The sequence below is a fragment of the Lethenteron reissneri genome, chromosome 30, assembly GCF_015708825.2.
Source record: "Lethenteron reissneri isolate LAM-NWPU_2019-01 chromosome 30, ASM1570882v1, whole genome shotgun sequence".
In the NCBI taxonomy this organism is placed as follows: domain Eukaryota; kingdom Metazoa; phylum Chordata; class Hyperoartia; order Petromyzontiformes; family Petromyzontidae; genus Lethenteron; species Lethenteron reissneri.
The window spans coordinates 8,772,831-8,790,075 of record NC_083808.1 but is presented as its reverse complement, the minus strand read 5'-3'; the positions used below and the strand labels follow the sequence as shown (position 1 = coordinate 8,790,075).

General features: G+C 42.1%; 2 protein-coding genes across 2 annotated transcripts; both read right to left on the bottom strand.

Moving 5' to 3' along the window:
- Positions 1-44: 44 nt before the first annotated feature.
- On the bottom strand, positions 45-6,894 carry UCMA (upper zone of growth plate and cartilage matrix associated). The gene is made up of 5 exons (XM_061563005.1): positions 6,476-6,894; positions 3,582-3,626; positions 2,298-2,384; positions 2,034-2,132; positions 45-1,459 (listed from the first exon to the last, which is right to left on the bottom strand). Exons 1-5 carry the CDS (start codon positions 6,558-6,560, stop codon positions 1,359-1,361), a joined length of 417 nt encoding a protein of 138 aa, XP_061418989.1. The 5' UTR covers positions 6,561-6,894; the 3' UTR covers positions 45-1,358.
- Positions 6,895-7,042: 148 nt separating this feature from the next.
- On the bottom strand, positions 7,043-16,665 carry PHYH (phytanoyl-CoA 2-hydroxylase). The gene is made up of 9 exons (XM_061563004.1): positions 16,514-16,665; positions 13,539-13,600; positions 13,296-13,406; positions 12,827-12,995; positions 12,348-12,429; positions 11,173-11,354; positions 10,043-10,192; positions 9,067-9,198; positions 7,043-8,133 (listed from the first exon to the last, which is right to left on the bottom strand). The coding sequence occupies exons 1-9, from the start codon at positions 16,586-16,588 to the stop codon at positions 8,080-8,082; spliced, it is 1,017 nt and encodes a 338-aa protein (XP_061418988.1). The 5' UTR covers positions 16,589-16,665; the 3' UTR covers positions 7,043-8,079.
- Between the last annotated feature and the right edge of the window lie 580 nt (positions 16,666-17,245).

Here is a 17,245-nt window from a genome sequence, read left to right as displayed (position 1 = left end):
GGTGTTTATACTTTAATGAATAAATGTTCTAAAGTTAACCAATAAGTATTTCACAAGTTTTTTTTTTTATCATACTTTAGCTGTTAAATGCAGGTATTTCTTGCAGGGCTAACATTTCCAGAAATTAATTTTAGTAAGGTAACGTAATTATATTGTCTGTTATCTAACTACAGACCATTGGCTATATGAACTAGTTTGGGTTTAAAATTTACTCAGCCTTAAGTGACCTTGCGCAGTGAGATACACACATCCAGACAGTGGCAGCACCGCTGCCTCAACTGGCTGTGCCAGTTGTAATAGCTGCTCGCCACTAGCATTGCCCCATCAGTTTAAGCAGACTTGACAAGGGGCTCTTTATCACCTTCACATCTTGAGCACACGGTGTTTCGTGTGCCACTGTGGTGTAGAATTTGCCAATGTAGTGTGGAATTTTAAGGATCAAATCTGCTAAACTCGTATGTGTATGGGCACAGTAAAAACTGGTGAAATGTTTAAAAAATGCGAGTATTTTAACGTTCCAAAAAAAGATTTATTCACGTTTTGTAACTAAAGTATCACACTAAAGCAGGAAGCAATTCAAATATGAACATTGACTATGCAACATTTTATGCTGAGACAACAAGCTTTTAAGAAAAAGTGAATTTAACATACAAGCAAAAACATGCTTGCTGATATTTGTTGCAAAAATGTATACCATTTAGACAAAAAACTTGTGTTGGTAGTTCTGGATGGATAATTGTGGTCGTATTTAGTTATGAACATTACAACATAAAATGTTTTTTGCAAAGCTATCGATATCAATTTGTGTAAAAGGTGCACTTAAAGGGACCTATTTCTGCAAGCTCTTGGGTCTGTAGGTGTGGTTATTTTAAGAGACCAAAATATTTCACATCCAGTTCATGAGCCATTTGCACCATCACTCATCTGTGAGTTTAAACAGGATAACGGTTGCGTATTATGTTTGATCACTTTTGGATTTGACCCAATATATAAAATCCAATATAGTGGGTACATGCTAGGCCACGATTTAATAATCCCAAAATTAAACTTCATAACTGGACTGATTTTGATGGGAAGTAGATTATTTAATAACTCTCATCCAACCAGAAATGGCCATGTGTATCCTACCACAAGTATGCAGGTTTTGTTGAATGTTAAACTGCAAATAATGCATCCATTGAACATTAATATTGCATGCTCATGCGTTGATTACTTTGCACACGGTTTATTGATATTGATCATCTGTTTAGACCCAGCAGTTGGCAGCATATCTTGGGCTCCGCTGGGGATGTGCATAGCACATTGTTGTCGAGTGCCTCAGCGGATTTCTGCTGGCTCTTGCGTCCTCTTGGTGTGGCTCAGTAGGGAATGTGGCGGTTTAAGCGGTAGGAGGGGTAGAGTCCGTCGTAGTGGTATTCTCTCCACGACTCGGTCGCCTCCCGGGTCTGCTCGTACGTCTCTGTGGAGGACAGCACAACTGAGTGACGGACACTAACCCTAACTGCCACGGCATTAAGCTAAACGTAAAAAAACCACGTGGCTTACAGCAGTAATACTTTTGCCATATTGATGCTTCAAGCGAAATGTGAGCTTTCAAGTTGACAAACTAAACTCTGTCGTGGCCACCGTTGACGCCAAAGTTTTATTTTGCACTTGCTTTACCCCTGGCACAGCGTTTAATTGTACTTGATAGTTGCAATGATGCCAACTTTGCTCCACAGCAAAAAAACACCAGCGTATGACTACCACACGGATGGCTCAATGAGAGCAGCTCGTGCACAGGAGTGAGATGGATTATGATATCACAAGACGAGGAATGGCATTGACACGTCTATCAGTGAATAGATCAGGATGACGATTGTCTCAACTCTAGAAGCACAAAATAACGGCATTTCAAATATATAAATAAAACTAATTAGGCCATGATACTTTGATAACTTGAAAACACCACCATATTTCTGCAGTTTTGAAATGTGAGAGCAATGTGATCCAGATGAAGATATGTCTGTGGGTTGTGACTGGCCACTCCTTACCAGATCGTTCTTCCTCAGCAAAGTTCTCCCGTGCCTTGATCTGCTCCTCACGGTATTCCGTGCGTCGCTTGTCCGCCAAGAGGCTCTGCGTCTGCTCCGCTGTCCCACACGCGTGCGCATCATCAATGTGACCTCGAACCGAACGGTCACAAAGCCCTGGACCTCCGCCGATGAACATTTAAAAACGAAACTGCAGCGCTTTGTTTGCAGGCTGCTGCTGGAGCGAGGGTTATGATGGGCCACAGGGCTCGCTCGCTCGCTCACCGATGATTTCACGCTGCAGCTTGACCGAGCGGCGTGGACGGAGGAAGCTGGCTGCGGTCTCCTCTCGCACAAACACCGCACTCGGGTCTGCAAGCAGGTGGATAAAAACCATAGTGCAGGCAGTCCCCGAGATACGAACGCACGACTTTAAAACAATGCCGTGAGATTATTTTGACCATCCGATTTGCGAGCGTTTGGTTGTGCTTTTGAGTCCCAGAATCCCATGTGATGCACAACAAAAGTTAACCGTTCAAATCAAGGTAAGTGATAATATTTATATTTAATTTTCGTGTTACTTTATCTTTAACTGGATTTACTATACAGTATAATTTGCAGATTTATTAATGTAACAATGCTTCCATTTTTTGTTGAACCGTATCACATTTTATAACACTAAATGTACAAATAAATATTGAGTTCCGAGATAGGAACAAATCGACGTGCGAATGAATGTGCCTAAGGAACGTAACCCGTTCTTAAGTCGAGGACTGCTTGAATAGTCATAATGCAATTTATTTATACAGGACAATCTCGTTGAGTAAATACATTTTTCTGAAGAGGACTAAATTGGGATGTTTGACTAGTTCCATTAAGGAGCTTTGCTTTTAATGCCATTGTATTATACATTAAGTATGTGCCCATACTCAGGGTGAAAGCCTAATAAAGTATGCATTTTCTCTTGCATAAAGGATACCTAAATATTGATAGTAGTGTTAGTTGCTGATAACCTTCATGCCCGACGTTTGAGTCTGGCACACAGTAACTTACTTTTAGCATTGATGTAATGGTTTGTCATCTAGCCCTTTATCAGCAAATGATAGATATTGGGACCATAGACTACAACCAAATCAGTGCATCCTTTGTGTCCATACCCAGGGCATGTGCTCAGTCTAAACATATTCTCTTTCTGTGCACTTCTTGAAACTGGCCCCTCTAATGGTGACATCTTCTACCCGTTGTTGTATTAGTGTTCACGAGTTTAACTCGCGTGTTGTTAAAGAGTGAAGCATTCCTGTTGGATCCCCCGAATTGATAATTAGAGGACACCATGAGATGCGTGTTCTTGTGTCTCACGCTTAAGTCGTTGAGACACGCGCGTGTGCGTGTCTGGGTGATGTAATCCATTTCTGACCCCAAGACAAATATTTGGGGGCCTGTCTTTCTGGAGCATCTCTTAATACGGAGAATAGGGAAATTCACTGAGTTGCTACCTCGGCTGAGGGTTTTCGTAAGTGTCTGGTGTTCAGGTCACGGTGGTGGTGGTGGTGCTACAAGTTGCGTTACCTTGAATTGCCTTCATGAGTGTAGCTGCTCTGCCCTCCTGGATGCCTGTTAAGTAAAATCGTGGCATATTTCAGGCAGCATCGGGTGAATGCAACAATAACATGAGTGGATTCGCTCAAAAACAACGAATGGTGAACACACACATACACCGAAGCAACCCTTTTCACCTATAGCATAGGACATTGATTTGAATTACAGCCTTTGTCCATCCACTGCTGGATGAAGGGCTCCACACACAGTGTCACTCTTGAGTGTTTTATTAATGATACTTCGCCGCGGTGGTCATTGCAGGTTGGTGAAAGGGAGGAGTGCCTATGACCGGGTCAGGAATCACATTTTCAGGTTTCCGAGTTCGTAGTGCAGTGAACGAAGCAGTTGGATAATCGTCATCAACCATCATTCATTCACCGCTGGATTAAAGTCTTCCCCAAGGTGCTGCCATCATCCCACGTGGGGTTGTGCGATGTGACAATCCACCCGGGGCTTGTGCCCACACGAGCCGATGTCATCCCTCATTTGAATACAACTAAAAAGAAATATGACCCATGTTATTGCAACACTATATTGCAAGTATGTATATTATTATAAACAACTACATATTAATTAAATGTGTAAAAAAACGTATTAAAACATTTCATGCATTTACAATATTGCAAGGCGAGATCTGAAAAATATGCACAAACAAAAATGCATATTTATTTGTAATTACATAATTTATAACCATAAGCAAATGCTCATGATATACGGAAATGTACTGACTATTGAACTGTACTCATTGTAACATCAAACCCATCGGCTTTCCTTAGCTTGTTTTTCATCACGGCGATCGTCCTCTGAGATGTGTTCCCCTCTTGTCTGCCACCCCATTGTTAATCTCAACCACCGAGCATCCTCCAGTCCTGCGATGATAACCTGCTCTAGCCCACTTTTCTCAAGTCAATATGAAGTCTCTAGCTTCCAGTATACGGCTTCCAATGTATGAGTTCCTCTCCCAATACAATTCTAAGAATGCTTCTCTTCTTGATTTGTGCACCTGTTCCGTTTCCTTTGTCCATGTCCACGTTTATGAAGCACGTGTCAGAGCGGCTAATATTCACTGATGATATATTATAATTATATTCCTTAGGCACATTGCTTTTCATCATCAAGCTTTCCAAAGCACTCCAGCCCACAGTTTTCCACCTGATTATGAAATCAGTTTAATCTCTGTCCACTTTGAATAACTGACCTGCGTTTAGCAGCCGTCTCCGTCTGAGAGTTGTTGATCACAGTTGATGAACGCAACTCATTTACCTTGAGCTCAACTTTTCAGCCTTCTTTTATTAAGCTCCACTTAACAATTTCTGCAGTTAATTCCCATTGGATATTGTACCGACTCCTCGGCGTATATAAATGCACGCCTTTGCTTCTCAGATACAATTTACGAAACATCTTGTGTTGCTGTAAATACACTCACATACACAAAGTACCAACATGAGTATTAAACGACAAGGTGTGACGTGCATTTCCCACAGGAAGAAAGGATATTAGTTATCCATTATTTCGCCCTATTTTCGTATTTAGACAGTAATATTGCAGTAATGACATTTGAAGTTAAGTTTAAGACTAATTTTTTCTTTAAATTCGCATGCCAATTTATCCAGATGACAGTTTACAGTGAACTTGTCATCACACCATTGGCTCTGTTGTAGGATGGCTGCTGTGCCCCATCCGATACAGAACCCATGTTAGGGCAGCCTTAAAAGTAGGCATGACTGAGTGTCATCTGGTCCATTGAGTTCAATCATGAATTACAAATTCTAAATAAAGCAAATGTATCTCCTAGACATCTGTGAAAAATCTTTATAGCTCAGTCGGATTCCTCCAGTCTAAATATTCTATCTCAACACAAATAATATTTAAAGTATATTGTCAGTGACAAAAAAAATCACGATACGACAGCTGGTCAACTAATTGTATAATTGAGCTTTATACAAATATCGGGTTTAGGGTAGTTCCAGCTTTTTTACGTAACATTTTTTACTGTGATTCAATTTAAATGAATTGTCAATGTATGAATACTAAGTGTGATAACGCTATCACTCGTAAAATAATACAAACTACTCACTATACACAGCACTATTTTATTTATTTGAATACAATTAAAAATAAACATGACCCATGTTAGTGCAACACTATATTGTAAATATGTATCTTATTATAAACAACTACATTTTAATTAAATGTGTAAAAAACGTATTAAAACATTTCATGCATTTACAATATTGCAGGCCGAGATCTGAAAAAATATGTATAAACAAAATTGCATGTTTATTTGTAATTACATCATTTATAACCATAAGCAAATGCGCATGATATACGGAAATGTACTGACGATTGAACTGGACTCATTGTACCACCAAGCCCATAGGCGTTCCTTAGCTTTTCTTTCATCTACAGCTCAACTCAGACCTGTCGGCATGCGTAGCTCACATTCCTATTAAGTTCACCAATAAACGGACAATGTAAAACTAAACTACTGTATTTTTTGTTTACCAGATAATGCCCACTTAGATATGAAGCTCATTTTCACAAGCGACCTGGCCACAAGTGATAGCTCCACTTAGTGGCTTATCATGTGGGATTTTATAGCAGCCAAATACTCTAAAAACGCACGTTTCTAAATGTGGATGAAAAAGCCGGAGGATCCGGATAAAAATCCACGCGACAACGGGGAGAGAGAGACATGCAAACTCCAAATATACAGGCGTCAGGGTCTGGATCGAACCCACCAACTCCTGTATACCAGGCAAGGTAGTTAACGTCTCGCCACCGTGGCACCAACGTGGCGCCCCAATGTGGCGCTTGAGCTGCAGGGGTGAGTGGTGCTGGGCCTCCGTGAGAGGACGACTTACAGAAGAGCGCAAGGACGAGCAGAGAGAGCGCTGTGCGAGTCATGGCTCCTGCTGGTCTCTCCAAACCAGCCGAATGTGTGCTCATCTCGGCTACACGCCTCTCAAGGTGCGTGTGTGTGCGTGTCTGTGTGCGCGCGTGTCTGTGTGCGTGTGTCTGGCATGCAGATTACATGGCGACTATTCGCCAAGCAGTGAGAAGCACAGATTGGCCATGATCCCAGTAGTTGCCGATGAAAGTTTTGCTCAAGTTATAGAGAATCAATCTTTTTCATACTCACATCTTCACCTTTTATGAAGAAATTCTAAGATTTATACATGTGCCGAAGAGCCCAATGGTCAGATTATTCACAATTTGATCACTTTGCTGTATGATCTAGCACACGTCAATGAGGAATTACGACAGCACACTACCATCAGTAATATTACTTAAATATCCTGGGTCAACATCTTTCAATGTGATAACTCAAATCTCGCGTTGTGTTAATGATTTGCAACTCAATTTTAACAATGTTATGTGTCCATTTGATGACATGGGATACTCGGTAAATAAAACAAAACGAAATACAGTTATGAATTTAAACACTTTATTAAAAATAATTTCAAACTCATTTATAGCGAGGTATTGCATCTTTTAGGACTCAAATCTACATTTACTTTTACAATTAACAGCATTTGCTTTATATGCAGAAAACTGTAATCATTGCAAAATCAAACCAAGAAAGTGCCAAGTTTTAACCCCTTATTGTCCAGAGGAAACCTTGCTCAAAAGTGCTGAAACAGTCCCCATCATCGTTCAACAAGATAAACACTCGAGATGAAACTCATTTATGGTTTTACCTCAGAAATTACGCACCTCAAATGTCAAATAAAATCATAATGCTCTTCCTAAGTTAGAATGGTTATTTTTTTTATTTTTTGCTTGCTAAAACATCTAATGTGAAATGCACTAGTCACAACAGCCAACAGAATCAGAAACTCATGGAAGCATTAACGAATTACTTAAAACATGTGAAAACATTTCAGAACACAAAGGCATTGCAGACCAGAATATCAGCTTATGTAGTGGCTCTACGAAAGAGTTCTTCACCTGTCGACCCATATGGCCTGCTGAGAGATATGGCTCGCCAAGACGGAGAAACACGGATCTGAGAGATGCACGAGAGATAATATAGCTGCAGACAAGAGATAAAGATTAGTGAGATTATAGCAAGAAAAGCAAGGTAGAAGTGGGACCTGGAAAAAAGAGGTCCAGATTAGTTGTTACATGTACAGATGTTTTGAGGACGCCACGTGACGTCATATGAGGAGACCTAGTTCACCAGCATTTGCATATTATTTTTACCACTCCTCATGTGAAGTTTGCATTGCTTCCAAGTACTTCTGTTCTGCTTGAAGATGGAATATCCAGTGTGCATGTCATCAGTGATTGACCTCAAAATATTGACCAAGATGGAGCAGCCAATGGCTTTAATAACTGCTGCTTTATGACTATTGGGTCTGAAATAGAAGATCCATTTAAGGCGTATTAAAGGGGACACAAATGATTGGGTGGCAGGGATTCTAAGAGAACCATCAGTGGTGTGAAGGCACGTGGCAAAGCCCCCTCACAGCTGCAGCCTCTCTCCCTTCACGAGTCGTCCCTTGATGTGCCACACGTCCTGTGTGAAGTCAACGCGGGCACCGTCAATCTCACAACTCCTCAACCAAATGCATAAAATAGTGCACAGGTAGTGATTATGCACTGAACAACTGTGAAATACATTCATGTTTTCGCGTATCATTTTTATTTTGGTATATTGCAGTGATGATGGGCAATCCTAAACTAGTTAGTGAGCCACATGAGCAGCCCTTCGCCTCAATGGGCCGCACAAGTTTGACATAGTGCTTGTGCACTCATCATGACCCAGCATAAAAGCCTAAAAACACTTGAATCTGAAGCTGGTCTCCCCTAGATCAACTCAGTCTAAAGAGAGTATTTGCTGCAGGATGCCAGCATCAGCAATCGGGGAGACAAATGCAGCCATGTGCATGTAGCCTGACCAAATGATCCATACTAACTGCAGGTCTCAGCACAACGCAGCAACATGGAGAATCTTTGTCCTTATTCCTAGTGCTAATGCTGACACATTGCACCAAGGTTCTATTTTAAACTGCATTAACCTCAGGGCGACTACGTCCAGGTTCAGAGAGCAATCGGCAATGGTGTTACCTACCACACCCAGGAATAAAACATGGGCTATTAGGGTCGTAGTGCAGTCTGTTGACCACTTCGTAGACAAATATTCCCCATGTAGCTTTACAAACTGTGTGGGCAAGTGCTGTTAGTTAGTGAGCGCCTATAAAGGTTGGCATAGCACACGAGGGGGTGTTGTGGCAAGAACCACACCCGGCCGCCTTTGTCTCCCCCGGTGCTGATATTTACACATTTACACATCAGCACCAGGTACTGATTGAAGGCTGGGTCAACCTAGTGGAGGCTCAGTATAGGTTCAGATATCACTCCCCACTGGCATTAGGTGGCCAGGTTTGTAGTGCAGCGCCTTAACTACGACACCAATGCTCAGAAAAGCGTTCAAAACAGAGTTGCGTACCGAGAAGTCGAGCTCAGTGATGCCGTGACGTTTCCGAACAATGTCCTTCACCTCATTCTCAATGTTTTCCTGGCTCGTGCCCTTCACCTCGATGTAGTTGCACTCACTGCTCGCGTAGTGGCAGGAGATGGACTGTGCAGATTGAGGAAACAATAAGGATGTTATTTATTTATCCAAGAAAGTTGTATCCGAGTCTCACGAGACTATCTTATAGATGATCCTGCATTGTGATGCTTGACCGATTTCTGAATGGGTAGTGGAAATATTAACGAGAGAAAACACGAAATGAGGGGATAACGTGACATTAAAAAATCCCTACTGATAGGTCAGCCACGTATTTTCTGTATTTACATTTAATATTCACCTTCCAGCTCTACCAAAGTTTCAAAAACGATTATTTACGTGATTAACCAATCCATTAAATACCTGCCTTGCATATGTTTTTAGCACCCCAACACACCACCATCTTACTACCTGCCCACACCAACTGTAGTCAGTTTTATTCAAGCATGAAATAGAATAAAAAAATGTCATCCATTGGCAATTAACTCAGCCGTTTACAGTGGTTTTCCTTTGGAAACCCTGGCCCTTTTATGAAGGATGTCCAATTTCCTCCACTGGACCATTGTCCACCAATGGCGATGAACAACGGCTAACGCTCGTACGTGCAAGGAGACAACTTGACTTGAGATATTAATAGAGTGCAGCTGGTAAATTGGGATGAGAATAAATAAAAAAAACTTGACTTCAAACTTTTGTGACTGCAGCAATTCATATTCTTTGGGTCTTTCGGTAAAGTCACGTCGATAGGCTCATCTGATCCTCCTGATGACGATCGCTTGTGTTGTGATCGAAACGTCGTAGTTTTTTGTCATTTTATTTCAACCTATCTACGTGACTTTACCGAAAGACCCAAAGAATATAAAACAAAAACTTGTTTCAGTGCAGATGACGGTCGTGGTGGAAGTGGCCCCACCTTGCGGAAACCATCAGTGTTGTTCGTGCCGGATCCGTGGATGAGCAGGGGATGGAAGAACACGGTGTCACCCTCCTCCATGTCCAGGTGAACGCGCGGCATCGTCGGGTCATAGTCCCGCACGCCGTGATACATCTTGTTCACGCCGCCCTGCGTGCACACACACAAAGATCCTTTAACTCACTGCTGGGGCAAGCGCTGTCAGTAAGCACCTATGAAGGCCGGCACGGCAAACGAGGGGGTGGGTGCTGATGTTTACACACCACACCAAATACGAATTTAAGGCTGAGTTGACCTAGGGGAGGACCAGTACCGGTTCAGATATGTGTCGCCACTGTTGGCCATAAGCAGGAACTGAATTCATGCCGCTGAGTTCATCGTTCAGTGCACTAACCACGACAAAGATCCCCTGTATCGTCTCAACAGACTTTTGGGGCAAGTCCTGTTAGCGAGCATCCATGCAGGCCGGCACCACACCTGGCTGGCTTTCTGCCTCATGGCGATATTCACACTTTGCACCAGATACTACTCATTTGAGGCGGATTTGACCTCGGGGAGGCCTCGGATCCAGTTCAGATAATAATCGTCAGTGATGTTGGCCATGAGCGGGAATCTTACTCGGGTCACTAGGTTCGTTGCGCAGCACGCTGCACTCCCACACACACGCATGAGGATGCCCATTTGCTGAGTGCACAAGTCATCTGACTGGCTGCATGAGTCCACCAAACCAGCGATATGAGAATAAACAATTTACGAACATTACAATTTGCTGATGAGGGGTAATGAAGTGGAAATGTGTAAATTTACAAGAGGCCTTTTTTAATTGAAATGTGACCCCGAACCACCATAAATGTTTTAATTGTTGCTGTGGATAAATCGTTACATGCCTCATGCGGGAGATAGACTCATTGGTTAAGCTTGCCAATGAAATCTACTCTATTATTGTCAAACACGCACTTTGATGCGTGTATTACAAGTGAAACAATCGATTTGAATCCATGAATGGATACACAGTTACGTAGCGGTGACACCGAGCGAATGCACAAGGGAACGGGAGGTGGTGCTTTGTGCGACTTTCGCGAGTGTTGCCGCTTATTGGCGAGGAGGCTGCTTGCCCTGGCCGCACTCACCTCCCACTCGGGGTAGTCGTGCTGCTTGAGCTCCCCCTTGTGAGTGCCGGGCAGCACCACCAGGCAGCCGTTCTGCCGGTTGATGGTCTGCATGGCGGTCCACGAGCACACAATGCGGTCGGCCGGACGGAAAGGGAAGTAGTGCAGGTCTTGGTGCATCGGGTGGCGTGACGTCTTGGAGCCTGGGAAGGTTGTGTGGATGGGTGGATTTGGAGGTCAAAATTCTCAGTTTATAACCCGAGTAAATAACCCTTTGGGGTCTACACAGTTCTTTTCAAGGGTCACGTCGCATTCTTCCAATCTGTATCACTTGTATGAATGCGTAGAAACTTTAATATTAAAACTGTCTCTTTGAACGCAACATAGTAAGTAGTAACCAATGAAGGGTTCTGCTTTCTATCGGCTTAAGTGTCACACTTCACATGAGCCAAATTACATGGTTCAGTAATGATCGGGATCATATATTCTATCGAAAGTATAATTGCAGATTTGGATTTAGTACCAGTCAAAACTTGTATCAACAAACTTTTGTAGAGTTTGGGTTCAAACTTTTTTTGTCCAAAAATGTTGAGTTAATAAAATATTTGTGATGGGAATAGTTTTTAGTTTTAAGCATTGACTCCACTGTATTAATGCCAAATTACAGATTTCTATCCCATCTAGAACATTCTATTAAATATAAAGAGGCCGGTAGCATCAGTGTTCATGTGCTCTGATACAATCTCAGTGATCTGGTTTGGATTCCAGGCCACGGGCACTAATAGTAATTATTGTTGTTGTATGCAGCTGGCTCAGGCCTCCTGTAGTCGATTAAACATTTTAAAAATGTTGATAGTAATTAATATTTATAAGTCCACAGACATTTGTATATCAGAGGTGAGTTTATCTGGCGATTATTGTAATTTAACACTTCATCAAAGTATTACAGTTATACCCTTGCAATGCAGCAGTTATATTTAATGACATTAATAGTGCAATATTTAATTCCACCTATTGCGCAAGTTTGTTATTTATGTCAAGTGCAGTTTCAGAACTGGAACAAGTTTCTCTTTAAATCATGAACTGACATCTTTAAAATGTCCAAAGGGTCTTAACATATGATCCAACAATTTAAACACATGCAAATTAAAAGCAGTCCTAAAATGTGAGCAAATGAAGGGAGGATGAATTATTACCAGGGTCAGGAGGTTTGTTGATGAGCATCGTGTGCATGGCCATAATGTTGGCTCCTGTGAAAGCTTCCACATACTGGACGACCTGCCAGTTAATAAACATTAAACTTTAGTCACGAAATAAACACCTTGCACATGTTTTAAGGTAAAAATCTATTTCATTAGCTGTCCTGAAAATGAAGAGTAAAGTGGTTTCACTTGGAACAGAACTCTTGCCGACTTTTCACAAGTGTCTCAATGATTAATTCATGTCAGGCTACGTTTTCAAGTCAAGGCAATGCACAATGAGTGGTAACAAATGTGAGCGGTTTAAAAAAGTCTTATGGTATTCTCTGGTAAGCACAGCTTGACCTGGTAGCAGAAAACCCCCACTCAATAAATGAGATGCAAAAGCTGGATAATATGAGCTCCATTGACCCAGCATTGTGTTTGCGGTGGTGTTTTATGTATCTGTGCTGTGTCAACAAGAGACAGGCACATGCCTTTGGATGCTCGCAGTACTCGAACAGAACAGGATCGTTCTGGAAATCTTGGACCTTGGTGATGGCTTTTTGGTCCGGGACAAACTCGGATTTGGCTATGGCAATGTCTCGCATGACCACCATGCCCGGTACGGTCACCTCCAGACGGCAAATCTTTTCAAACTGGTTCCTGTGTGTGTAGAGGGCACTGCTTTAGTAGGGCAAGTGAACAAGAAGCCTTTTAAAAATAGTGCAGCTTAAAATTGGATGCACAACACTGGCAGAGCACTTCTTAGGACACTTTTACAAAACAAAGTAAGCTGAGATTCAGCAATGTTCAGAGACTGTTTGTGCTGCTTGGATGGTCAGAAATTGTGTCTGGAGTGTTGTGGGCAATGCAGGAGAGATAAAGACCAAGCTGCATGTGGTGAAAGTTTCATGTATGCAAGCCAAAATGTATAAAAGCACATCATTTGCTTAATTTAATAACCTGTATTTATCCAGATCCGTCTTCGGAACCAGCCCTTTGATGACGATAAAGCCATTCTCTTCGTAGAATTCTCTCTGTTTCGGTGTCAGAATCCCATTGTCCAAGGAGTATCTGGGAAGGAGGGTAAAGGTGATTATTATTACATCAACAAGCTCCGATTTAATTTGTCTTGCCTTAACAATTGCATGCAGTGTTATTACTTGAAATCAAACAAGTGTCATGAGTTGTACTTTTAATACGTACCTGAATTTGAGTGGGATGTTGGGTTGGTGCATTGCATGAGTAGCTCCAACATGATTGGGGCTCTCATAACCAACTTAAGGAAAATCCACATTAATAAATATTAAACTACACTTAATGGACTATCACTATATATTCACATCTTGTATTAAGCATGCTGTTCATACAGAGTATATGGTATTACTCTACTCTTAGGTCATTAAGTGTATCAAGATTCTGTCTTAACACCCTATGTTGCCTCTCAGAATAAGGTATCCATGCCAACCGAGATTCCTGATAACAGCCCAGTCACTGATAAATGCACAAAAAAACACTTTAAATTTGTACTGCCACAAAACATAGCTACATACATTTTTGAAGGTCCAATGACATCAGAGAAAAACTTAAATTATTTCCACTGCAGATCAGATAATTTCAGGAAAATGACACTGATGCAAGTTTTGTTGCCCGTGGTGTTTTGAAGCAGGGCTGTGCACTGCTGTATGTGACTGACCTTACAAGAAGTACTGATAACAAAGTGGCAAGAATAGTCAAAGATAAAGATACAGCCCTGTAACTGCATGGTCACGCCAATACTGGCGAAAGGGGTCACCGTTAGAGGGAGCTCTAGAGAGTTCCCTTGATGGCATCTGGCATACCCTTCCATGATGAGCTCTTGTCTTGGAGAGATGGTGATAGTACCTACGTTTTACCTCACCACACATGATCTGCCGGCCGACTGTGGTGTATCCATTTATACTGCTGGGTGGGAACAGAGGCGGTGGGATTTAATAATCTTGCATTGTTTAAACTTCTGCGCCGGGAAAATGAACCAGCGATCTCTGGATTACAAGTCCAATGTACTAACCAATATTTCATGACATGCCAAAAAATAACTTATATTTAGGACAATGTTTTTCAAGGGTCTACATGACCTATGATGAGCTTATGAAAGAACGGCCAAAGTTCTGTCGGTGGATAGGCACTGAGAGCGGCACTAGTTTATAATCTGTCAGCCTTTGGACCCATGATGTCGTGCAATGCACTATGCTCTGCATGCGGTTTTTGAAAAGTTGTATTACTTTTATTGAAAACAATGGAAGTTAAAATATGCAATTATATACATATCTGGATAAAACACCAAGTAATGTGGTAAAATTAAGCACACATTTAAAATGAGAAAGGTTTGGCATTTACTATTGATAATACGTTTTACCCATACCATGTGTTAAATATGATGTAATCATAATACTAATGCTAATTAATTAACCATAAAAAAGTGTCACTGACCCTCAAAGCTCTTGTTCATGAGGGTCCTGCACAGGGATATTTGACCAATTCCAAAAATAAGTATTTGGCATATGATGGGGAAACCAGAGAACCCAGGGAAAATCCACAAACGCAAAGGTAACATTCAACACTGCCAAATCCTGGCCACCTCGCAGTCTAATGCCTACAACACCTGGCAAGCCTCGGTAGCCACCCATCCAAGTACAAACCAGGTTCAACCCTGCATAGCGTCCAAGACCAGATGATATTAATCGCAATTAGAGTAGAGTACTTTGGTTAATAACTAAACACTATATAAATACAACTAATGTTGTTGCATGGTCTTCTTAAAATAACCACATTCTTTCCAAAGGTTGTATTTTAACCAGTATCGGGCCTCCTGATATTTAATGCATGCAAAGCACTTTGTTAATCAACTCTTGGATGAAGGCCTCCCCACAAAATGCAGGTCGTGGTGTTTATTAGACCATACTTCACCACACTCGTCAGTGCGGGTTGAAGGCAGGACGCATAGAAGCTCAGTACAACAATGGCTTGTTCTCATCTCTGCTGCCAACCATGCTGGCCCTTTAACAAGCTGTGTGTGCGTAGTGGTCGCTCATTTGAACACTATCCAGGCTCAAACACCTGCTTAGCTTTAGAGGTGTGCTCATGACTTATGTAGCATTACGGGTAATTTGGTGATAACTCGCTATAAAAAAAATGTTAAAATTGAGACAGCATCCACACACAGCAATTACTATCTCTAAACATTGTAAAAGTAGGTTTAAACATCTTGATTTGAAGCTTTCGTGACTGCAGGAATCCATACTCAGCATCACTAAGTGCAGTTACAGTGACAAGCATCCTGAATTAAAACACTTGTTTATGCAGTGTCTCTTCTCCCGCAGCTGTTCCCCCAACAAAGTCAATCCCGATAATAATAACATCATCAATCGCATTCCACACGACTCCATATGACCCACGTGTAACAACAACTACAACAAGACGCGAACTTTACTCCGAGCCACTGAGCGTGACCGCCCCAGTTCAAGTTCATGTATTATGTATAGCGCTGTGAGCCATTCGGCTCTTGATTCGGGTGCAACCGCAACAAACAAAAAACATGAACAAGAAAACATCTTAAAGTGAATATGTGACTAAATCCAAGAAAAGACAGCAAAATATTGCAGAAAAAAACACCGTACACCAACGCTGTGTACAAAAATCCCAGTGAGATGCAAGTCAAACAACAACAACAACCACAAGACAACTTAGATTAAGGCCATCAGTCTAACTCTGTACTACAACAAACAAACATGGCTAAACCAATACACTTTTCGAAATCACCAAAATAAAGCCATGAAAGCAATGAAAAGGCAATCGTAGGAACTGTGACGGAATTTTCACAATAAATGGCATTAACAACATGTACTACCAAAACCTTGCAGCCCATAGCTGGCTGCATGAGCCACTCAGGTAGTTGCACACAGACACACACACACAGACACACAGACACACACACAGACACACACACACAGACACACAGACACACACACAGACACACACACACACAGACACACACAGACACACACACAGACACACACACAGACACACACACACAGACACACACACACAGACACACACACAGACAGACACACACACACAGACACACACACACACAGAGCGGTAACCACGAGGCGACGTCGCGAGCAATGGGTGAAGGATACGAGGGACAGCGTGGACTGTGGACGTCCCTTCAGGTGTCCGAGGTGAACCAGCAGCCTGGAATTCGCAGCGGCCATCGCACGTTCACAGCTTGTCTCTACTCCCCCCTACTACTACCACCCCAATGTTACGCTCCCCGCTGATTGGTCGCCGCGCGTTCGCCACGTGCCGCGCGTCGACCAATCGCGTGACAGAGCTGACGTGACTCACAAAGGGAGGGGGGGGGGAGAGTGGAAATAAAATGGCGGCCGAGCAAAATAACCGGCGCCATCTTGGTAAGGGAATGGAGTTTAAATGTTTATGTAAGATACAGTAAATATAGCAAACACACTCACATGAACCATTTTTTTAATTGTAGTTGAGCGAAAATATTGTTTTCTCGAAAGATTAGTCGCTAACGCGGCTCTTGCGCGAATTTTTTATATTTTTTTCATGGACAGGTACCCTGTGCATGAATTTATTTTTCATGTACAGTTACCTTGTGCATGAATTTTGTTCATGTACAGGTACTCTGTGCTTGAAGATTCTCAACAGACAGAGATGATGGTCGACGTATGAAGGCAACGTTATCACAGTTAGCATGGAAAGTTGGGGGCAACCTTGGTCCAACGGTTCAATGACATGTCAACGTTGTCATAACATTTAGCCAACGTGATTGTGCCAACACTGAGCGAGCCAACGTTGGCAAAATTACGCATTGTTAGGTAATAAAGTTCGAAAGAAGTTCAACATAC

Bases quoted from the DNA above. Each gene is read 5' to 3' on its own strand.
- UCMA (XM_061563005.1), bottom strand. From the start codon at position 6,560: ATGAGCACACATTCGGCTGGTTTGGAGAGACCAGCAGGAGCCATGACT. The intron at 3,627-6,475 runs GTAAGTCGTCCT...TTTACTTAACAG, and splicing joins GCTCGTCCTTGCGCTCTTCT to GCATCCAGGAGGGCAGAGCA. The intron at 2,133-2,297 runs GTGAGCGAGCGA...CGTGTGGGACAG, and splicing joins GCTGCAGCGTGAAATCATCG to CGGAGCAGACGCAGAGCCTC.
- PHYH (XM_061563004.1), bottom strand. From the start codon at position 16,588: ATGGCCGCTGCGAATTCCAGGCTGCTGGTTCACCTCGGACACCTGAAG. The intron at 13,601-16,513 runs GTATCCTTCACC...GTTGGTTATGAG, and splicing joins CACAGTCCACGCTGTCCCTC to AGCCCCAATCATGTTGGAGC. The intron at 9,199-10,042 runs GTGGGGCCACTT...CAATCTGCACAG, and splicing joins ACACTGATGGTTTCCGCAAG to TCCATCTCCTGCCACTACGC.